General features: G+C 38.8%; 1 protein-coding gene across 1 annotated transcript in view; it reads right to left on the bottom strand.

Moving 5' to 3' along the window:
• PRKCE (protein kinase C, epsilon) overlaps positions 1 to 24,359 on the bottom strand; it is a 300,600-nt gene that overhangs the window by 44,048 nt on the left and 232,193 nt on the right. The window contains exon 11 of the mRNA XM_010576498.1: positions 6,931 to 7,085. Coding sequence (XP_010574800.1) covers positions 6,931 to 7,085 — 155 coding nt within the window. The remainder of the gene's footprint in view (positions 1 to 6,930; positions 7,086 to 24,359) is intronic.

The raw sequence follows: 24,359 nt of genomic DNA, 5'->3' as shown, positions 1-24,359 counted from the left end.
GGGGAAGAGGGGACAAAGAGAATAAATGCAAACCTTGAGCCAAAAGTAGCAAGGTTCTGACCAAAAGATGGAAAAAGTTGTATGCAAATGTCTTTACTGAAGTGTATCATCCAAATTTTCTTTTAAGGTTGTTTAGTAATTTTAATACCATTATTTAAAAAACACTGGAGTTCCTTACGTGTTTTCATCTAATGTTTTGCATTACTCTCCAACTTCTCTGTTGCATTTCAAGAACACAACAAAATCTTGTGAAATGCCTATCGCCTCAGAACCACGTTTGCTGTGCACTTCTCTGTATTACTATGAAACTTTGGCAGATGCATTCAATAGCATGCAAAAAGGCAAAGCCTCACCCTTAACATGACATAGTTACAGCTCCACTGCAACTGGGTTACAGAAATATTTTCCATTGTTTGAAGACAAACATGACTGAAGGGCACAGCAAAATTTAGTCCTACTTTTGTCTGTTAGCAGCAGAATTACATTTAGGAAGCACCTTCAGATTTGTAATGCACTATGAAACAAAAAGCATTCTCTTTCTTCTGTTAGAAAATTCTTTGAAGATATGATTTTGTTTGGAACTAGTGTACATGTTTCTGTAGAAACAAAGTGTGTCTCAGTATTTCAGGAAAACTACAGGGATTGTCTTGTGTCAGTACATGTCAGTTTTACATGTACTGCAGCTCTAGTGGATTTTTATTTTGTGTCTGTTTCTTTCAGTTAAAATCTTCTTATCAAATGCAGAAAGATAACACACATTTCTTCCTGTTACAAAATAAAAGCACAGACATCAATCATCTAAAATCACTGACAATTACCCAGAAATAAATACAAATATGCTCTGTAACATTTCTTTGCTATTATATGTTGAGAAGCGCTGTCGCCCTTTCTACCGAGTGTACCGGAACATGGCTGCCCTCACAGGAATGTAAACTTGGCATTAACCCTGGCAGATTCCCACTCCCTGCCCTCTCTCATTTAACATTAACTCACTCCTATACTGTTATCAGAAGGTAAAGGTCATAGCTTTATTTACACAATACAGCACTATACAAACAGTCATTAAACAAGAAAATCTTGCACCAAATAAACATGAAGCAAAAAAACAATGCTGACCTCGCTACCAGGAACTCCCCCTGGAAGTACCTCGTCATTCCCCAAATGAGGTCAACAGTGCTGGTCTATCCTTCTAAATATTAACTGCCCAGCACTGCTTCTCCGCATACTCAACTCCCACACAAGAGCCAACTAAGGACTTTCTTATGTTCCAAACCCAGGAGAAATTTAGAAAGCATTCCACTGTTGGCAAGACTGCGTGGTTCATATCCTATTCCCACAGCCTTTACTCATCCTTCCACAGCTGGAAACCTTGTCAAAGGCTCTCCTATACAACAGCAGCTTTTAGCACAATACATAAGCTGGGCAGATGGCAGGGTGGACTCCCTCAGTCCAAATGCCAGAAGCCTGGGAACCAACCCTCCTTCCTGCTTCTCATCTCCCTCAGCCCTGCTCCTCTCCACCCCAGCCCACTGCCTTTTCCTGCGGGGAAGACATCCTGCTTATTTATGCATTTCATGACTGCTGGCCTGCCTAGATCCAGCAAGAAAAAGTGCAAAGAGGGCAGGAGGCCACTGACTAAAATCCTGTTGGAGCTCATGTTCAGTTTCAGAAACTAGACCAGGCAGAGCAGAGCAGAGCATGGATGTAGCCCCGGGCGCAAACCTGGCCAGGAGTACTGGCCAGACGGCATGGCTTGAGCAGCAGTCCCCGGAGACACTAGGACTCAGACTCACATGCTGCAGCACAATTCACTCCTTGCTTCCTGCTTTTATTGAAGGTGATGGAAATAGTTTGTTGCTCACTTGCACCAGAAGTAAACTGTAACTTCTCTGTAGCAGAGTCCTGCTTAAGTTCAGGATATTCCAGTGCTTAGGTCTGAATATGTTATATGAGGGTACAAGGTCTTTCTTGCCCTCCTTCATGGACCATAGCTCAAGCACCAACTTAACCTTTAACAGTTTAGACTTGCAATAAGATGATCTTTACATACTTAAAAACAAATTTAACCCAAAATGTCTAGTTTTGCATTTTAAAAAGCAAAAAAAAAAGGCAGAGGGGGAGTGGAATTTTATTTGGCTGCTGCCACTCGGAAATAACACAGTAAGGTAACTTGGGAGAATGATGACTTTTAACATGTTAACCACTGACCATGCAACATTCTCATCACTGTAAATATAACTCCTCGTTATTCTGCCAAGGTTGCACTGAATCATACAACCACCAGTGAAGTCAGACTTTCTAAATATTCTTATTTCACATAAAAACACGCTAATGAAAGTGCTTTTAATTTTAGGCAGGTCTTCTTTCTGAAACACTGGTGTGTATTGCCCTGATAAACAGGAATGCCTGGAAAACTGATCATCCAAGGAAAAATTCAGTTAGTGTTCAAACAAGTTCTTGGGGTATTTGTGTACAGAAAAAGCCCAGAGGTATTCAAGGATTGGCATCAGCATATTTATATTTGCATTCTCCTCAATTCACTGTTCATATATCCTTCATCATGACCAACATACTAATTACAGAGTGCACAGAGCCTCAGAAATCTGCAGCAAGTTACAGGCTGGATTATTACTTCATATTGCTGAGGAACACGATAACCCATAGTTACAAATGTGGACTCCCCTGTGACCAGGTGCTGTACAATTCAAAGGCAACATCTCACAGAGCTTACATTTGAAACCAAAAGAATGAGTCAACACAAAGCAGGTGACACTAATTTTCCAGTTAAGATATTTTTCATCCTCTCAGGTGACCTGAAATTGTGTACATTCAGTTTCCTTCTTTAGTATTTCAGAGAGAACACCTCGTTTAATCACTTGAATGCTCTTGGAGCATGCCAGAGATCACGCGACATGCAACTCCTGGCCCTCCGGGTCTTCAGTGAAACAAGGTTTGTAGCTTACACAGTTATTCCCTAAATCAGATACGAACTGGGGACACAGGCATTTATGTTAATGAAGTGGTAGCCCATTCTAGTGCTGATGTCCTGCCTGGGAAGACAACAGGTTTTTGTATGTATTTCAGGCCAGAGTGGGCCATTTGTGTCACCTCACTTGAACGCCTACAATGAGAGCCAGAGACACCCACGTGGGTACTCCTATCCTCAGCCCAAGAACTGCAGGTGAAACAAGAACATGTAACATTTACATATATCTGTGGAAAGTGCACAGGAACATTCAAAGTCAGTACAAGAGGGGAGTATGGAACTAGCAGCTTCTTATCAGCCAGTTTGTTGCATCTTCCCTATATCAGAATATATATTAAGCTGATGATGACTGACTTTAAATATACCACACTTCAGGGACAGGTGACAGTGAACAGGTGACAGTGGACATAGTCCACAACCTTTCACCATGAGTTCAAAGTCCAGTTCAGCTCACAGGCAAAATAAGATTCATAGTCTAGTCTTAATTCCTGAAGCCTGGATACATTTTTTCAAAGTGGTGGAACTGCACAACACAAACAACAATGACTGCCAGAAACTGTGATTAAAACTTCTCTAGTGTCTGATTGACGCTACTTGTATTATCAGGTCCCAGCTTGACATGTGCCTGAATAGCTGAATGTGAATGCCAGATGAGAGGAAAGGTGGCAGGTATAATGCAAGTATTTTTATTAAGTTGTTAAAGTGTTTTTGACACAACAGCAGTAACATTATACCCTTAAAAATGCCACACTGAAAATTATCCTAAAGTTTATCTCTCATACAAGATGCATTTAGTAACAGAAGCATCTTTATATATAAAAATTGTGAGGATAATCTTTATTTCCAACATAAACTCGATAAACAGAAGGAAGGTATGTACTTCCAGTGAGCACACAGATAATGGGACAAGTCTGGAAACAACTGTTGGGCCAGTTGCAAAGATGTGAACTTACAGAATAATTTCTATTGCCAAACAGGGAGCTAGCTTTCTCTTTGAACTTCAAGGGAAATGAGGATAAACTAGTTATTATAAAAGATGATCATTTAGTATCATCATAGCACTTTCTAAAAATCTAACCAACAAGCCAAAGCACGAGCTAAAGCTAGTTATTTACTTCCAAAAATATAACTATGTTTAGCTCCAAACAAATACTTCCACATACATGGCTGAAAAAAGATCAGAAGGTATAGCAGCTATTTTGAAACCTGCATTTCCATCAAACATCTTACTTTATTTATATATTCCCCACTTTCCTTGAAGTATTGCCCACACAAGCAGCATTTCCCACTTTGGAGAATAACCATTAATTTCACACCACAGTGTTTTTTCTAGAGATATAATTACACAGAAGACAAGTATTCTTTATTAAAATATCTGAAGGCATGTTAGGTAGTTATGACTGGTAGTTATTCAGGAGCATTGGTTTTCTCCTTTTTCTCTTTTCTTTTCTTTTCTCCCCCCCCCCTTTCCTTTCCTTGTTTGCCAGCTAATAAGAGCTTTAGGGATGTAAAGGAGTGACTTGATCCCAATGCATTTTTAGCATTGTAATAAACGATGCAATGAGGTATGGAATAATCAGGCTGAAACTGTTCTGTGCAAGACAACTATTCTAACATATGCTTGACATCAACATAAGCATTCTCCCAGGGCCTGGCACGTTATGAATGAATTGTGACATTTTCTTATGATTAATTCTTTTAAGATAATCTCTAACTTCTTCCTTGTATTTTATAGAGTAACTGGGATATACATTTTAAGAATTGTTGAAGCTCCTAGTATCCCCTAGTTGGGAAAACGAGTTATTCTTACGGACATAACTATGTCCAGATCCAAAAGCCTCTGTCAAAACAGAATACAACTAAATCTGTTCCTAAAGTTCTTTCTGTTGCTTTTTTTTAGTTTTTGCTTTCGTCCTACAACTCATGTTATTTCTCTTCTTTTTCCTCTTCTGATAATACACCCAATATAACACGCCATTTACAATTTTAGTGTTTTATGGTAGCATGCCAAAAACATGTCAGCATAGTCTCTGAAGCAGGAGTATGTTGCAATATTTAAATTACAAAGCATTGTATCATCAGAATGACACTTCTCTTGGGATTGAAGCATTTTGACATTTAAAAGTCATACAAAGAATGCAGGCACATGAACTTATTCAATGCAAGCTAGTAGCCAACACACAGCAGAAGCTACATATAAGACAAGGGAAAAGAGAGAGAGAGGAGAGAGAAGAGGATGTGTGTCAAAGGATGGGAGAAGGAAGGGGAGAGTGAATGCACACTTGTATGAAGACGGGGGAAGGTAATTTTACCAATTCTTCCTTGTTGGTTCACAGAAATCACTAAACTGATTGCTAATTACAAAGTGTCTAAACTCCAGTTTTCAGGAAGAGGAAATTAGCTTAAGCCTTTCTATGGAAACAAATCCTCCAAATCCTTCACTTTTTAAAGTACCAATCTTGTCTGTTTCCCTTATGATGAATACTTATAAATTCTGAAGTTGTCACGTTCTACTATCTAAATGTACAAATACATAGCTTCGGAAATAAATGCAGACAACAAATAGGAAATGTGGTATGGGCAGCAAAGGTAAGAAATGTGTTGGACCTTCAGCACTTGAAAACAAACCTATGCAAAGTGGTAGGGCTGAAAGTCCAACCCAGTATGCAAACATCATACCAGTGTTAATAAAAGATGGAGATGAAGAGCTGCAGCTGGTAAAAAAGTTTTCTAAAGAAAACTGGATTTTTGACTGAAAGACCACTTTCACAGAGATTTATATTCCTCAGAAGATACAATGTCCTGCTGTTTGTGATGTCTCTGGAAAGGAGACTCCTCTCAGAAGTTTCCCTTTGAATCCCAGTTAGTGAGAAAGCCAACGGCCTCTGATGGAAGTTACCACTCAGTCCTGGCTACTAAACATTTAAAATGCACTTCTTTCAATTTCTAGTACTCTTGAGAGCAGCCTTAATATGAATCCAGGGATGTGACAAATTCCACATCCTCATCTTGATGTTTCTGCTCAAGAAATCTGAGACTGCCTGTCCCTGAGATGACTACCCCAAATTAAAACTGATAACCTGAAAGAGGGCAAGAATATCAACAGAATATCAAAACTCAGTTAGATTCACAGAACTCAGAATTTGTAGCAGACAGGACAGACCTGTATCACAAAACCTGTAAAGGAAACTGCTTGTGAAAGCCCAAATTTATTGCAAGCAATGACATGCTGCTAAAAACAAATAAAAAGAGAGGAAGGTTGAAATGACAGGATAAAGGACTTAATAAACGCATTAACATCAGGGTGAAAATTTTCAAAGTCATTCCTTATTTTTAATAATAAAAGCCTATTCCTAAATGCATTCTTCACCACAGCGCAACAATATGCACTTTTTTCCTGTGTGTGCATGGGTGTTGAAGACTGGAGATTTGGGGCGGGGGGGCGGAGGTTCAAATAGATCCAGGGCATTTGCAAGCAATTAAAATTGTTTGCAAAGAGCCCCTTCCTGCTGGTGACTAAGCCTTCACCCAAACAGTCAAGAGGAAGGGGCATAAGTAAAGCATTGCAAACGAGCATCCCGATTGTATCAGAGTGGAGACGACTAGGACAAACAAACTCAGGAAGTGTCAGGGAGTTAGAAACTGAGACAAAATCTATGGCACTGAGTGGAAAGTGAAGAGATTGTGCCGATCTGGGTTGCACTGTGCCAAGCTTTTTCAAAACCACTTTATTTGGACTATAATACAAAACTGGCACACACAGCTGGCGATGGCTGCAGAGGCTATTCAAATGTTAACATTCTCAATGATAAACAGCCAAAAAAAGATCTATGTAAGCAAATTGGAACAAACAACTAATCTAAATTTGGTTGCTAAGAGACAGGATTTCAGCCAAAACCAGCCCCAAGCCTCAAGAATACTTTATTTTTGATCAAAAAAAGTACCTGTAGATGACGCCATGTTGGTGAAGAAACATGAGTGCTGATGTGACCTCTGCTGCATAAAAGCGGGATCGAGGTTCGTCAAATTTGCGTGAGCGCTGAATTTGAAACATTAGGTCTCCTCCATTTACATATTCCATGACGAAAAAGAGGCGGTCCTGAAATTAATTAAACAGTGCTATTTAGCTAATTTCTTTTAGTCACACAAAGGACTGCTTGAAGCTACACTTTAGGCGACTGGAGGATTTACGTCAAGAAATGAAAGAAACAAACGCTACAATTCTGAAAAAGGAAAAGCTGAGAACCAGAATCCCCCAAATCTAAAGAAAACGAGACAAGAGCCTCAAATTGAGAAATGAGAGAAAGGGAATGGAATAAAAATGTAGTAATAAGCAACACACACATGAATCTCCACACATCAACAAATAGATATGGAATTATAATCAATGTTATATAATAATGGAGATACTTAAATGATGCTGTTTCTTTTAAAATTTAGACATAACAATGAAGAGAAAAAGTCAATTCTGTCAACTACTGCCAGGCTGCTGGACAAATTTCAGGCTCCTTATTTCTTCTCTTATCTCTTACCAGCTACTTTGTCTGCAAAGCACCTTTCCCAAGTTACGTAAAAGCAAACTGGAATTGTTAAGCTATAGAAACCAGTGCTGCCAATCTCAAACTTACATATGACTTTTTGAACTGCCTCAAACTCTGTCTTTTTATTTTCTTCTGATGCTCATCCCTTCAAAGTTCAAGTTTTCAAGCCTATTTCCATGATGGAGAACTAGAAATGAACTTTACCCGAGAACAACAACCGAGATTCTCAGGTAATCACCTCATTTTGGTGCGTTTCAGAAAAAGAACCCCAAAAGCACACAGTGAAATAGTCAGAACTGAGAACACCAGTAAACTAAGTGTGTCCTTGGTCTCTTGAACCATTTATGATCTAAACTGGCAATGCAGGTGAAGGCATAAGCGAAGAAATGACACACATCCACTTGATATGATTTAGATCCTATTTTCTGTAAATATTTCTTATAAATTTTCATAGTTTTCCCTATTCTGTACTAACAGCACTAAATCATCAACTCTTTGCCCATTCACCCTTGGTTTGTAAGCCTACTTCACATTCTTTATTTCCTTACTGTAAAATATCTACATCTATATGCACATGAGTTTAGACAGAGGTGGAGGTAATTCTCATGTGACATGGAGAACGTATCTGAGCATATACTCCTTGCTCTGCATTAGCTCACATGACAAACTTTTGTTCTCTGGTCACACGATACACAGGTCTGTAAGCATGGGACTTCAACGAAGGAAGCCCCTCTCCAACTTTCACGTCACACTGCAGTTTGGCTCTAGCCCACGGTGTCTGGTGTGCTGGGTTGAAGACGAGGAGACAAGATATGACATTGCTTTGGACAAGCAAAAACCAACAGAAGATGGAAGTTAATTAACCTCCCACAAGTGAATCCAAGCTTGCAGATTACGTAGTTTATATAACAAGTCCAGAAATTCATAAATGTTTGCCATTTGTCTTTAGTCATCTACTCCACGGCTCAGATTCAAAGCATAGCACTTAAAAATATGCTTAAACTTAAGCGTGTGCATTAATCCTGCTCATTAAGTGCCTAAATGTTATACTTATCAGGGATGCTTCCTGAAGGAGGTTAGAAATGTTTGGCTGACTTTTTGCTGATTACAAAAAGAGGATGCAGAAAAAAATGTTGTGCCTTTCCCCCTGTATCTTGGGAACAGAGAAGCTGCTAGACTGGATCAAATTCAGGATCCAGGTGGACTGGTATTCTTGGTAAAACATTGTTAACAACTTTGATACGCTTTCCAACATTTTTCTTACCATTCCCTAGTAAGGAAAACCTACTAAAGAATAGCATCAAAGCTTCTGGCTGTATCATATGCTCAAAAGAGCGTGGCTTCAGAGCCATGCCTTTGTTATTTTTGCAGTGCTCAGTACTGCTGATAAGAAACATTCAAAATCATAGTGCAGATCTCTTGACATCAGTGTAGGCTTTAAATATCACCTTCTTTGCTTGTTTTAAGCAAAAATATGGGTCCTTGTGCTGTCTCTCTGATTTGTCTCTGGAACCAATGAGAACTATAGCCTTGCTTTTAAAAGAAAATCTGATCACTCTCAGATGGTCTTATGATTTCAGAAGCTAGAGCTTAAGGATAACACCAAATGCAGTCAGTTTTGTGATAAAGCATAGTCAAAAGCATAGCTATATTGGTACTGTAACATAACCTAAGAGAGTACAACATCCCTAAGAAGATGGTGCAGGCATTGTTCTTTGTTAGGCTCTTCATCACCGTGCTACAGACAGAGTATCTCTGGAGAGTAGTTTCTGCTTGAGTGTCCCTTTGCAACACGTTGCCTTAGATTATCTCACATGGATACAGTTCAGTGTTTCATGTACAAAACCCATTTGGACTGCAGGCTGGGGAGCGTCTGACTAACATTTGTCTAAAGTAACTTCTAACACTTGTTGAAATGGAACTTTCTTACATTGCTGTTTTAACCTTTCCAGAGTCAACAGTCTGGATGTGAGTGGGTGCAACCAGGAAAAAGGAAGCTGCAATTCACATTCCCCTGAGCAGCCATACTCATTCCCAGCATTGCTACCTTTTTGCTGCACCTGTATCACAAATATAAACCAAATTATGCTGATGCAAACTGATTATGTTGCCTCTTACAACTCTGACTCCCCAATGGTGATCCTCAACTTGCCACTGAGCTGGGAGCTGCTATTCCCAACAGTGATGGCACCCCTCTTCCAACTGCTAGGGATGGTGCACAAAAAAAAAAAAAGAAAAAAAAAAAGGCTGTTTTACACAACTGTATAGATCAGGGTCATTTCCTAACATGTCAGGATATACATGGTATGATTTTTTTATTAAATTCTCTATGTTTGATCCAAAGAGAACCAATGTTTTTGTGACATCCACCAAATGCCTAACTGGTGATTCTAAATATCAGAAATTGCGTTTAGTTAAAACTTCAAGTTCTTTTATTTTGGTTCAGTACTTTGTAGGACATTTCCAGTTTAGCCAAAGGAAAATTTAACCTGGATTGTTCAGCTGAATATCTTGTCATTAGACAGTCTGAACAAAAGCTTTAGCAGCAGCTCCACTCCCAGAGCTGGAGAGTGCTAACTCTCCTGTCCTCTTTCACATCTTCCTTATTATGAACATCCCCTTCTCAATTTGAAGGGGTATTTCCGGCAGATTCTGCAGCTTAGTTGACCACCTCTTCAAAAGTATACCTATTAAACCCAGGATAAACAGCTCAGTGATTGAAATTGCTCTGCTGTTGCATTTTTCTGCTACACACTGATATTTCAAGTTACTTTTCCAGCTTTCCTGGGTTCACATTTCAGCTTCCTAATGAGAATTCACAGAAAAAAAATCAGTTTGAAGGTTCTGTTCTCTGTTTACAGTGAGTCTGGGAAAGGGTTTGATTTTGCAATAAGAAAAATACAAATTCTTATCCACTAACATGGGGTAAACAATAAGATGCACAACATCCACATCCACAGCATGCCAGAGTTTCAACATTAGAAGGTACCATCTGTTTTGATGAAATACATTCAGTCACTATGAAAACTACTTTCTTAAAACCACTCTCTGGTCTTTTTTTGGTCAGGACAATGACATGATCAGCTGGGACTCAAATTTACATGAAAAGAGGATGCAAGAGAAGAGACAATCTTTTATGAATATGAGCTGAAATTGGTAAGTCCATTTTTCTCCTGATTCCCATAACCTCAACAACAGACACACCATTTTGATTTTTGCTACATAAAATTTTTCCCTATCTTTCATCAAAAGATAATGATCAAAATCTAGGTTCCTAATCCTCTGACTATTTTCTTTCTGTCATAATGTAAGCACACACACAGAGTGACCCAATGAGACCTCTGTGACTTCAATGCAGAGAGGATTTCATCCTCAAACAATAATTGTGAAATAACGTATTTTGCCTGATTATATGCATCTTGCTACATGTATCATCAGATATGTTCAAAATTGAAGCAGAAGAATATAAGGTGAACACTCTAAAGAATTATACATTAAGGGACAACACAGTGTTTACTCAGTTAAAATTGAGATATAAGGTATGACTTTATCATTGCTTGTGTTCCAAAAGAAAACCGAATGGGTTTGGTTTGGACAGCATTATTTTTGGACTCCATTTTCATAACATTGGAGAAGTATGTTTTGATGAACAAAATAAATGTAAAGCAGTCCTGGGAACTCTTCAATTATATAAACTGAAATAAAAGGCAAAATCACAAACAAAGACATTATACATTAATCCTCTCTTGGCATCTATAAAGCAAAAAAAGTACTGCAAAGTAAGCTAAAGTTGTCTGAAGTAATTAGATTCTTTTACAGGGTTTATTTTAGCCCTTAATCATACCTGCTTTTCCTTGAATTTCTCAAAAGGCATGGCTGAATGACAACACTTAAAATAATAAATGGAAAGAAAAAACAGAGCAGAGAGCATGGGTAAGAGATTTTAAAAGCAAAGTGGACATGAAACAAACAGGCTAGAGTTATGACAAAAAAACGTTCAATTTAACTCTGTATTTCCATAGTATTTTCTGACCATAAATTTCACTACTATACTGGAATGCATAACTGCCCGTCTTAACATCTCTATTATTCCAGTCCCACCTCTTGACTTTCTTAATTGAGATAGTCTCCTGCATGCTTTGTGTCATCAAAACTGGACTCCAAAAGCAACCTCTCTTCTAGTCTCCATCCCCATCACTATCTGAAGAAGTACACTTGTCACTTAAACTAGAAATCTTGTTTCATCTTCTCTCTCATTCCATTCCTTTAATTGTGCCCCAATTTCATTTTTTATCCTCCTTGACATTCAAAATAGCCATCCTTTAGCTCTACAGTAAATCCTTCTAACTAATCCTCTACTCTTTATTCTGATCATTACCACAACCTTCCCTCTTCAAAACCATTCTCTGATTTTTAGTTTTATTTATATACTTTTTGTTAACATCAGCCGATATATTATGTGCACTCTCTGCCAGTTTATATTCACGTCTTTTTAGATGTTATGAGTTCCATTGGATAGAGCTTTTGCTTTTTGTTTCTTTTGGAATAATGTGCATGTTTTAATTGGGTAAAGGGGGGGTCACTTCCAGAAACATCAATAGTAGTAAACTCTCAGGACATAACAGACTCAATCCAGCTCCTTTTTGTGGAGGTGTGATTAATGACCAAGACATTCCCACTAGTAAGACCAGATAATCTTGCTGATCAGTTTTGATTTAACAGATGACACTATACAGTTTATTAGTTGTTTACATGTAGAATAATACCATTGTTGAGGAACAAGCTTCTATGTAAACCCTGTATGAAAGCTTAGACATGGAAAGACTTTGATGTAATGTTTACATTAATTATTGTGTAGCCCTTAAAAAATTTTTTAAAAATTGTTATCAGTCATTAACCTGTCTGTCCTCTGTTTGTTTTCCAATTAAAATCTCATTAACATTAGATTGCAGCTTAAAGACAATCCATTGATAGACGTAAGGCCAAGTACAATTATCACTGCAATCTGAAGAATATAAACTTTTTTTTTCTTTCAAATGAGTCCTACCAGCTGGGGGACCCGATATGCAGTTCAGCACAGCCTCATTACTGAAATATTACAAACCAAAAATAAATCACACAATCTGTCTCCCAGTTTCAAATCCGAGATGTGCATCCATGCTACAAGCCTGAGAACAAATCTTTTCACTACTGCTTTTTGTCTCCCAGTTCAACCCTTACAACACTTAAAACCAGAGAATTCAGGAAAGGCATCAAACATGGACTCCCCAAGTAAAATTCATAATTGATAAATCTTACCAGCCTACTCCAACTACCATTTTTTCCTTCATTTATGTTTTCATACAATTGGCTGTGAATAAATTCTTCCCAATTCTCACTAGTTCTCTAAACTAAGTTCTTTGTGTGAATACACTTTTTTCCTCCCAATTTCAGAAAGTTGTATTTGAATTAGATTTCTCCAGAGGCTACTGAAAATATCAGGGAAACTAGTATGTGTTGAAATTAATTATTAAATACAGGTAAATTTAAATGCAAAATAGTTCATATTCTAGTATAGTACTGTTACATAATGGAATATGTTTAGCCACTAAACTTGTTGCAAAACAAAAGTCAAAGATATAACTTTTATTGCACAAGAAGTTAGATAAATATATCACTTTGGTATGCTCTGTAAGATGATATTTTATTCATATAATGCATGTATGGAATTCTTTTCTAACTCGTACAAAACTCTGATTACTTAACTCTATTTAAACAGGATGCTCAAATGGTTTGTTTAAAATTACCTAAAACTACAGCAACTGTCCCACCCCTCAGAACTTGAATAAACATTTCCTGCTTCTGATGGAAATTGCACAGGCACGTTGTACAGAAAAATATATGCAAACCTTCAACACCCTGGAAGACTAACCAGGATGGCAGATTCATCTTCCACACTCCCAGCATTAGGAGGTACAAATTAAAAAAACAAGAGAAAAAACAGGTACAACACTAAAGAAAACAACAAAAAGCTCTCTCCTGTTCATTTCATTCCTTTTTGAAGTTTACAGTAACACTCTTCAACAGGACACTACAACATGTTATCTGTCTCTGATTTCAGTGTTTATAGTCAGGGCTAATGGTGCTGTTTTTCCTGTTTTGTACCAGTGCTTTCCTGCAGTTCCAAATAAGAAGGGAACAATTTCTATGAATCCCATATTTCTTGGAATAAATGCCCTGTACATAGGAACTGCTATCTTAAATTTCACATGGGACATTTGCATCTTCCACCTAACAAAAAATGCTTTCAGATTTTGTATTAAAGGATTTTTTTGTCAATCAGACACTTCAAATTTCTCTCAATGGTGAATACTATTATAGCTAGGGACTTACTGCTCAGTTTTACTCAGCTTTGCCCAGTATTCAATTTTGAATCCAGTTTTTTTGCCCCTGAAAGAAAGAATGACCTCAAAGTTAAAACATAGACTGGAGACAATCAGAGAACCACACAAAATTGGATAAAGAAGGCTTGCAAGGTCATCTAGCTTATCCTACAGCTGACAGGCAGGATCAGCTGTACCTAAGCCAAGGGGAACTAACCTTTTCAATGCTGCGAGGCAGTCTCTGGGCTCTGTGAGCCAGTGATCTAACCCAGAACCTAAACAGCCCTGCTGAGCAGACTCCATTTGGCCTACAACGACCTAGAAGCAGAAGTTTCTGCTAGTCTGGTCTGCTGAAGGGCAAGTGGGTTTGTCTGCACTCCATTGCAGCAGGGTCTCCTGCTGCGCCAGAAATGCTCTGTTCCCTTCTCAGTCCCCTTGTCAGCAGCAAAAGCCAGTAATGAATAGTATTCCTTGAACATAGTCTGCCTTGCATCAGTTCCTGAAATTAATCTGATCAGCTCTTAAAAATCACCACTAGATTCCTTGACCTCCATTGGCAGTGTATTTCAGTACTTGAAAATACCACTGGGAACTCTTTTCACTGCTGCAAATCTTTTGCATTACTTCTTGTGCTTACCTTACTCAAAGTATCAATTCCTAGCTGTGCTGCAAGTTATATACTACCTTCAGAGAAACACTTCTGTGCTTTCCACTTTTGTTTCTCACACAAAGAACTGGTTATTGATTTTTCTTGATTTTACAAAAATGATCCCCAAATATTTCTATTCTGTTCGTAGAGACCCCAGACATTATGTCAATTGAGAGCCTGTGGGATAAAAAACACTTAGAAAGTCTTGCAAATGGTTTCAAGAATAGCTGGCCCTCGAGACATTGGAATAATTCTCAAAAAAGCCTCTCTACCCTATCATACCATACCATGCGAAGGGCCAGAAAAAGCTCCAAATTGAATACAATTAGTTTCCAGACAGTGCTTTCAGAACCAGCACAGAGGTTCTCAAAACCTTACTGTAAAGACTTGCATTGTAGCATTTACTCATCTATAACATGAGTTGCTGGAAAAGGGTTTTTAAGCAAGATGTTTGTCTGAGATCTCTAATCTTCGTAAAGCAGACCTGGTACGTCGCTTTTGTCATGAGAGATTTATGTTGCCTCCCTCTGGAATATCTATTGATACTGGAACAGAATGGGGTTTTTAACATGTTTTTCATGCCCCTAGCGCACCCTATAGTACTGTTCAAAAAGGAAAATATGGCTAGTGTATGTACATTGAGATAAACTGGCTGACTGGGGGTGGGGAACTTAGTATGTGCCAGCAATAGGTCACAGAACTATGGAAATTACAACTTACGATTCAAAGCAGGAAACATTAGCCAGGACCTCGTGGACGTCACCTATTCTTTTCAAAAAACATCAAGGGATGATTAGGTTTTACCTAGACTGGCATTCAAGAGGGAAGTCTTGTTTAATGATTTTTCCTAAGACAGATCCAACAGTACTCTAAAACTGTCCAAAATTAAGAGAAGGCAGCCTGTCCCAAATTTGTAGAGTGAAAAAATGCATAATTTGGTAATCTCCTTAGCACTAAAACTTCTAGAAAAGTTTAATTGATTGTTTCAATGATTCAAAGAATCTAATCCCACATTACTGTGGCCAGCAACATCACTTTGGAAATGTACAGGTCTTCATCTGTACCACAAATTTTAGAATATGATAAAGTATGGATATGAATAAAATAAATACCCTAGAATCTGCAACTAACAATCATATACACATCAGGAAAACAGATGAAGGTTACATCCCTTACACAGAGCTTTTTCCTGTGTAATTTAAAAATACCTGATGTTTGAATACAGTCTTCCTACTGTTTTTTCAGATAATGAATTCTATCAGATTACTATCTGGACCAAATTTACTATGCATTCGATTAGCTGGTGTATCAGGCTCATACTAGGGAAAGTAAAAAGAAAATTTGGTTCAAAATTTCATTAATCCTGTTTTTAAAAAAAGATAAAGTTTAGACTAATTCAATGCAGCACAGGAACAGCAGGTGGAGAGTTATCAACCTGCTCTCCATAGAACTGTCATTTTACTCACTGAGAACATGACATAAAATTATGGCTATACTTGAGCTTCTTGAATAGACAAAAATTTCATATTAAGACCCTGAAATAGTATCATGTGAGTGCAAACATTTTCATTTTTTTAGTGTCTTCCCACTTTAAAAGAGAATTACCATTTTGGTTTTTGTTCTGCTCAGTCACTAATGGATACTACGCCTTCTGCATGTGAATGTTTTCTGTGACACCTGTAATATAATATCTAATGTTCTGACACAGTATCTACAGGGCTTAGTGGTGAGATTCTTTTTAGCTTAGTTGGGGTTTAGATCAGGATTAAATTTTTAATGCTATAATATGTGGAATTTCTTAGCTGAGGGCATGCAATGAAGATGCAGAACAAATTATATGCATTGCCATTTTAGCAGCTTGATCCCCTACCATCTAACCTTAGAAATGAATTGCAACAAAAAGACTGTTAACTTTGGGAAAATATTTAACCCCAAATTATCCTGGAGAGATATGTGTTCTGTTGTCACTGGATTTTTCTGGGAGTTGCTGCAAATCCTTCGGTCTGCCCCAAGCTGCAGTGTTGGTAGCCATGAGCTCCACGGTGAGCTCAGGGAAGGACTGCTGCTCCCTGGGGTGGTAACCCTGATGCCTGCCCGCTCCCTGAAAGCCTAAACAAGCCCCGAGAGCAGGGACCCCAGAAGTGTGCCAGCTGGTGTAATACACTCTTTGTGCCCTTCCTCTCATACAAGGGAGAAACACAGCTTGAATCCTCTGCAGAAATGGCATGTTTTGTAGTTCTAGTCACTTCAAAAGGGATATCAAGTAGGAAAAGCTTCTCAGGCCATTTCCCTAATACCTTCATTTGATGACAGATAAGCTGTGAAAAGCGTCTTTTATGAAATTCTTTGATCTCATCTTCTTTTGGTGGTGTTTGGAAAGAAGAACTGTTCTGGTGAGCTAATTTTAAAGACTTCTCATTTAATGGCCTGATGCACATAGCAGAATATTATACCAAGCCTGCAAAATGTCATTATGCAGAAAATGTTACAATGTGCAGGCAGCTATTAATATTCCTTTGTTCTAATTTTATAGGAAAAATATAAAGACTGTCTTCCAATTAGAACTAACTATACAGTTTTTGAAGGCAATTCAGAACTTCTAAGAACAACTTTTAACCTGTTTATATTCTACCAAGGAGCTTAGACAGAGATGGCACATGTCCTAGGTGTCTCCTCAGCCCCTAGGCTGGTTCTGGAACCTTTCTTGTCTTTATAATTCTTGTTTTCTTATGCTGTCTGGGCATCTAGTTTATGTCTTTGAGCACACAGGGAAATTAATCAGATGCTACACAACTAATAGAGAACACTCTGGGGAATGCAGCCAGTTGGCCCAGCAGCAGTGGTATGAGAAGGAAAAGGAACCCAGTTAAAGAAGATAATGAAAATTATGGGAAAAAATACTCATGCAGCAACCATCTTCTGAGAAATTATCCATTATTGCTGAAAAAACTACCAGAAGTAATTAGCTGAGTGGGCAAATCTTTATATCACAGTCATGATATATTGCAACAGTGCTTTTTGTTTCTAGGTATGCAATCAACTGACCAAAAGGCAGAAGTTGTCTTCTCAGATCTATGAAACCATCAGTTGTGATCCAGGAGGAAACTACAATGTCTTTACCAATGAGTTGTATAAAAGCTACCCAAAGAAGTCTGTTGAGATATGATTTCTAGTCACATATATCAGGACCAGACATACTGAACCAAACTGGGCACTACAGCAAAAATACATGAGCATATTTTATATTTAATTTTCACTGTCTAGATTGTCAGAATTAGAATTTCACTTAGAAAAATCATCAAAAAGCTAAAATCTTTGTAAGAAAAGAAACCACAGATGCATAGAGCTTTCCTCTCTCCCCATGTAACAACAAATTTTTGCCATTGCACCAGTCTGTGAAAGGACAGTTGTCTTGTGTTACAGAACTTGGCACTGGAAAAACCTGCCCCTTCTTCCAGCTCAAAATTGTGCTTGCCCATGAACAGAGTAGTAGACACTGTAGAAGGAAATGAGGCAATGCAGAAGGGTACAAAAAGTTATTCAAATATTCGATATGTTGTATTGTAAGTTATCTTGGCTAACAGGAGCTTGAGGTGAACATTAGTGTATTTATTCAGAAAGAAGTAAACCAGAATTCTCCAAAAGCTTTCAAACCTTTTTCCCTGCAATGTGGGAATGAGCTTTCGTAAACAGTGCTGCAGCAGGGCCAGCTTCTATGTGTACTACCCAGATATCCTATTTAAGATGCTCTATGTGGTACAGAAACATTTGCTACCAGGTATTCTTTACTGCTTTTAAATTGTTATTTTTGCTTAAGCAAAAAAGGTGTGTGTGTGAAAAGACTGGTACTTACCCCACAGCTAATATTTTTTCTGAAGACGAATCACCAGATGAAACTCAGGAAACAAAGTATGAGCATTAAACAGAGAGCTTTTACCAATTTCTCAGTACAAGCTTCTTATTCTTTGGAACTGATAATTTTCCAGTCTCTAGCTGGCTAGCATCTCCCTTACATTCATCAATAAGTCATTTGTAATTAATGTTCCCATCAGAGCACTCCTTTGCATGTTCTTCATACTTCCTTACTCTTACAACCAAGTCAATAATTTTGCACTAAGGAAAAAAAAAAGGATTATTCACTGATGCACCTAGCAGCACACAGTATTTTCTATTCAGCAATTTTACAAGTCAGAGCAGAGTAAAACATTGTTTGGCCTTGTTTTAGGGCTTGATTTTCTAACTTTTGTTCATTAGACGAGGCCACTGACTCCTATAGGACATTTTGTGAGATGAAGTGGTAAAAAATTGGCTCATTTATACTTATAGAAAGTTTGTGGTGGGGGAGGACAGGGAATCCTGTGCTCCATTCAAAAGCAGGAGATGAATGAAGTCTTTGGCAACATAAAGATATTCACTACCAGAGAAACAGCTCTTCTCTATTATGTGAAGCGTTTCAGTAATGTTCCCACGTACTTAAAATCAAAGGTCAGCCAGTGACAACAGTTGGTTCTAGCTTGACAACACAGCAAGAAACTTCTACTGCACTGTGATCATCCAGATGGCAAATTTATATGAGATACTGTCATATCAGTTCACAAACTATGCCCTGGATGCCAGAAATAACTTAAAGTCTACAGTTTACTTGAACATGATGTTCTGAATAGTAAAAAAATAGTTGCATTTGTACTAGCAAAACTGTGCTGAGGATTTCAAGCTCCTTAAAATGAGAAGTTAGCATGAGTAACTGTGTCTCCACTCACATGAAAGAAAAACACCATAGTATTATTTTGCAGTCTTTACCGAAGAGACTTTCTTTTTGGGAACTTGGCTGAGCCAGAACAAAATAATTATGACAGCAAAAATAGATGTGTTGCTGCTCTGAAGTAAGTTGAGAAATGTTTCCATTCAGAAATATCTAATTCCAGCTTTTTTTCAGGGCCCCTCTTTTCTTACAGGTATTAATTCATAGTACTCTAACAGTGACAGGCACATTAACATGCTGATGCTCATTTCCTCAAATTCAAGCTCAGTCCTTCAGACTGTACATGTACAAAAAAATATGTTGAGCTCAAATGTATACTATTACTCGTTGTAATAAAATACCATAACAAGACCCAATGACAGATCAACTTTCCACTGACACTGTACTTACTAATACGGACTGAAAACTCCTCTGCACAGGGACTCAGTATATGCCAAGAAGGGGTAGAGTTGGGATGTACAGGGAGAAACAGCAAGACAACTAGTCAAAGTAACACTAGGAAAAGTGCTTGCAGGGCATCTGCTGCCTACCCTGAGCGAGTTGCAGCCTTTGCTGAATGCTGGAGCCACTGCTGGAGTCTCAGGAATCACCTCACTTTGCTGAGCTCCACAGATTGCACGTTATACCTCACTTTTTACAGGTGCCCAGCCTATTTCCCACTGAGCAAGCTTCATCGCATTGACTGCAGCAATGAAAGAAGAGATGCTTATCTACACTTTGGGAAATGTATCCTTTGTTCAGAGATGACAACACAGAATTATCACTGAGTCAGGTTATTTGGGAAGAAAGAGACTAAAAGACCTGTTGCTAACTTCACACCTGGCGCAAGCCCAAACACAAAATTGTGTCTTCTCTTCATCTCCTCTTAAGACTACCTTTCTTACTCCTAGGCTGCCCCAGGTAACAGTTAACGTAACAGTTTCATTAAATAGTGATAATATATAATAGTTTCTCAAGATTTTCAATGCTTTTCCTGAAACATCCCTGTGGAAGCATGACAGTGTAAAAATTCCCTTGTCATGGGGAGATGGAGGTCAGTATGAAGGAGCAGCTTACGAGCAGAGCTTCCACCCTGGGTAAATGTTCTGAGCAAACCCCTGTGCAGCCTCTGTTGCTAAGCTGAAACCAGATAACCTGCTCTGCTAGAAAGCAGCTGCCAGAGAGGAAAAGTTAACCTTCATATGCTCTCTCTTGTGTCTCTTGTACACACCACTATTCCACCCACAAACTCAGTGTTTCATGCTTTGATTTGCTCTCATACTAAAAAACCCCCACCAAACCCACAATAAAAAGGGAGAATGAAATTATAACTATAAATAAAGACTAAAAAAAGTTAACGTTTAACACGATTAATACAAATTCAAATAAATATGTCTACTTCAAAATTAATATATGCACAGATTCTCCTATTCAGCAAATGGTCAGAGGCTAGCATATATACAGAGCTACCACATGAACTGATACAGGGAGATGAGGACTGTGACAGACTATCTCAGTACAGGCTTTCTGCTGAGCTGAGCACTGTCATCCTCTGTAGCCTCAAATTTAGCATTTAACCCTCTTTGCACTTACAAAATTGCTAGTGATAGAGTCAGGGTGCTGAGGGCACTTACAGGCCCCAGTGCCCTTGCCCAGCCTCCCCTGGGGAGGGACAACCCCTCAACACTGCCCATGGGAGCTCCGTTTCACTCCAGCCCAGAGCTGTAGGTGTGCACATCTGGCCCTGGCTCCCAAATGACCTGGTTCATCCCCTCACCATGCTGTCAACGGACACTGTTACCAGCACCTAGCTCTGCTTGTCACATCTGGACCCTGTGGGACTGTTCCGGCCAGTGAAGGTGGCCCGTGCTGGGTCACTCTCAGCACCTGGTGCTCAGGCTGGCCCTTACTCTTGCTGACAGACAGTGCATATCTATTTCCAAAGATATGAACAAATTTGAACCAATAGTGATTAAATTTATACCCCCAAAGGAAGGCAATTAATGTTTGGTACAATGTGATCCCCAGGAATTTCAGGTACAGGAAGACTTTCTGTCTGAAGCACAGGTTGTCCCCTGCATGACTTAATCACTAGCCAAGCTGCTTCTGGAAAAGAAAGTGGAGGAAGAGATGTCTTGGCTTACTATGGAGATGGCAAGTGCCTTCCAGGTTACAGATGAGGACTTTGCTCTGGATTGAGTAAGGCTTAACTCCCTCTAAGACTCAGACCGGATCAGCAAGTTTCCTCTGAAGCAACGAGCAGGGACACACACATCAAGCGATGCCATGAGGACATTACCAACAGTCACTGACCTCTGACTTGGGCAAAGCTTTTGTGAGATCAGATCTGCACCTGCTGCTTGGGGCAGCATACGTATGGATGCTTCAGGTTGCATATATCCACTGGGCATCTTCAGCGCATATTGAAGCACGGCTAATTTAAAACATTAGTCCTGTAAATGCATACTTGTATGTGGAAATAATCGCATATTGTGAATATGCATTTATTTTATTGATGAGGTCTCTAAATTGAGTCGTTTGTCTGCTAGCTGTTCAATGAATTTCTATCTTCCCATGGAGGCCAAGTGTTTTGATACACAGCAAACACAGACTTCAACTTATCTACTGTGTCTAGAGTCTTTTTAAATTATCTAGAAATCTGCTTCTTTGATTCATTCTTTAGCTGGTTAAAGGTTAAAAAACTTTAAAGAACACAACATTTATTGCAACATCAAAGATGATTACAGAATAGCCTGGCAGTTTACTTCTCTGCAGAATGCCCATAAAAAAGAAAGATGTGTACATCAGGAATTTGCAGAATGTGTTGCACTATAAGATAAACTGAAAAAGGAATGTGTATGTGCATGAATACAGTAAAGTTCCTATTTTGACAGTTACTGAAGTAGTTTCAGTGGTACCACTTTTTTGTAAATCTAGAAGGAAAGATGTTTCTGAAAAATACTTAAAGAGATGACATAATGGATCGAGGTCAGAAAAGTTTAATTCCAGGTTAAATAGAAAACGTAACATGCTTCAAAACACAAGAGAGAGAAATTACAAGATGGAAACATTCAATTTACACTAGATTCTTGGTATTTTCACTGACACAACCTTTTCAGCCATGTGGTGCCATTACAAGCAGACAATGCTACCAAACAGACGGAATGAATTAACCTCAGAAACTAAGACCTGGCCATGGTTCATGAAGTTTGCAAACACACCTTGCTCAACAATTTCAGTAAATCTTTGAATTAAAATCCCCTCAAAACTACTTTTCATTTATTTGTCTTAAAGAAATGAGGGGCTAACATAAACTCAAGTTTGCAGGACACGTGTGCAGGAGTCCTAGAGTGGAAAGTTCTCTGCCCAAGGGACTGCAACTTCCCTCTTACCCAGAATAAGGGCCTCAAGACAAATGACAGAAAATGAGGCATTACCATTGTCCTGGTTTCAGCTGGGATAGAGTTAACTGTCTTCCTAGTAGCTGGTACAGTGCTATGTTTTGACTTCAGTATGCCAAGAATGTTGACAACACTGATGTTTTCAGTTGTTGCTAAGTAGTGTTTAGACTAAGTCAAGGATTGTTCAGCTTCTCATGCCCAGCCAGTGAGAAAGCTGGAGGGGCACAAGAAGTTGGCACAGGACAGAGCCAGGGCACCTGACCCAAACTGGCCAACAGGGTATTCCATACCATGTGACGTCCCATCTAGTATAGGAACTGGGGAGTAGGGGTGGGGAATCGCCACTCGGGGACTGGCTGGGTGTCGGTCGGCGGGTGGTGAGCAATTGCACTGCGCATCATTTGTACATTCCAATCCTTTTATTACTACTGTTGTCATTTTATTAGTGTTATCATTATCATTATTAGTTTCTTCTTTTCTGTTCTATTAAACCGTTCTTATCTCAACCCACGAGTTTTACTTCTTTTCCCAATTTTTTCCCCCATCCCACTGGGTGGGGGGGAGTGAGTGAGCAGCTGCATGGTGCTTAGTTGCTGGCTGGGGTTAAACCACGACAACTATCCAGGACAGTGGTGCAGTGTAAATGAATGGTTCAGCCTAATCTTGTACTGCCACTACCCATTATGTTGTGTATACACCAACACCAATGTAAAGATATACATCACCTGGGCCACCTGTGAGGACAACTGCCCCATGACTTCCAGAATGAGTGACTGTATGTATGTGATCCCACAGTGGAAACAGAAAAAATAACTTAAACAACTTTTTGACTTTTTTATGCTCCATTTCTACATCTGTAAAATATACCGATAGCATCATTTCTAGTCCAAACCAAAACTCAGGAACACTTTTGAGTAGTCCAACGTACACTGACAAGCACAACAGATAGTGTACTAAACTCTGTTGGAGGAAAGACTATTTTTAAGAATACATCTCATGTAGCACTTTTCATTTGAACAAGGTGACTATGGGTAGGAAAAGAAATATTATTAATATCTGCAAGAAGAAGCTGAGGAAATACAGGTGAAGAGACAGCGAGAGTGCACAAGTCAGTGTGGCATCACATCTAGAGAAAATAAGGCAAGAATAATGCAAGGAGAAGGAGAGGATTTTTCTTGAGGGAACTTCTTTAGGATTAGAGGAATTGGTATAAGAAGAACTTGATACAGGAATACAGCTATTTCATCTGACAGATCCTTAACAAATCAGTATTTTATTACTGGCAGAAAAATGTCACTTTATTGATGGGGTCCCACCAAGGATCACTTCTGAGCCCAGTTTATTCAACATCTTTATCAATAGCTTGGAGAAGGGAGTGAACAGTGAAATGCACAAATCTGCAGATCACACTAAGCTCTTTCAAATAGTCAGATGCTGTGCTAATGGTTAAGAAACTCCAAAAAGGATCACTCAAACTGGGTGGGCAAAAAGGTGGTGATGAGCTTCATAAAGATAACTGTAAAGCAAAAATACTTCCTTTTTAGGGGAAAAATATCTGAAACCACATCTACGTGATGCTGAACTTGGAACAGAGTTAAAACTTTGGAGTAACATGTTGTTGCTTTTGATAACAGTTCTCTGAATCATTGCCTCAAGGTGCACCAGAACTCAAAAAAAGA

The sequence above is a fragment of the Haliaeetus leucocephalus genome, unplaced genomic scaffold, assembly GCF_000737465.1.
Source record: "Haliaeetus leucocephalus isolate CR32 unplaced genomic scaffold, Haliaeetus_leucocephalus-4.0 Scaffold526, whole genome shotgun sequence".
NCBI classification, from domain to species: Eukaryota; Metazoa; Chordata; class Aves; order Accipitriformes; family Accipitridae; genus Haliaeetus; species Haliaeetus leucocephalus.
Note: the sequence above shows the minus strand (reverse complement) of the source record. Positions and strands in the feature narration are given on the sequence as shown.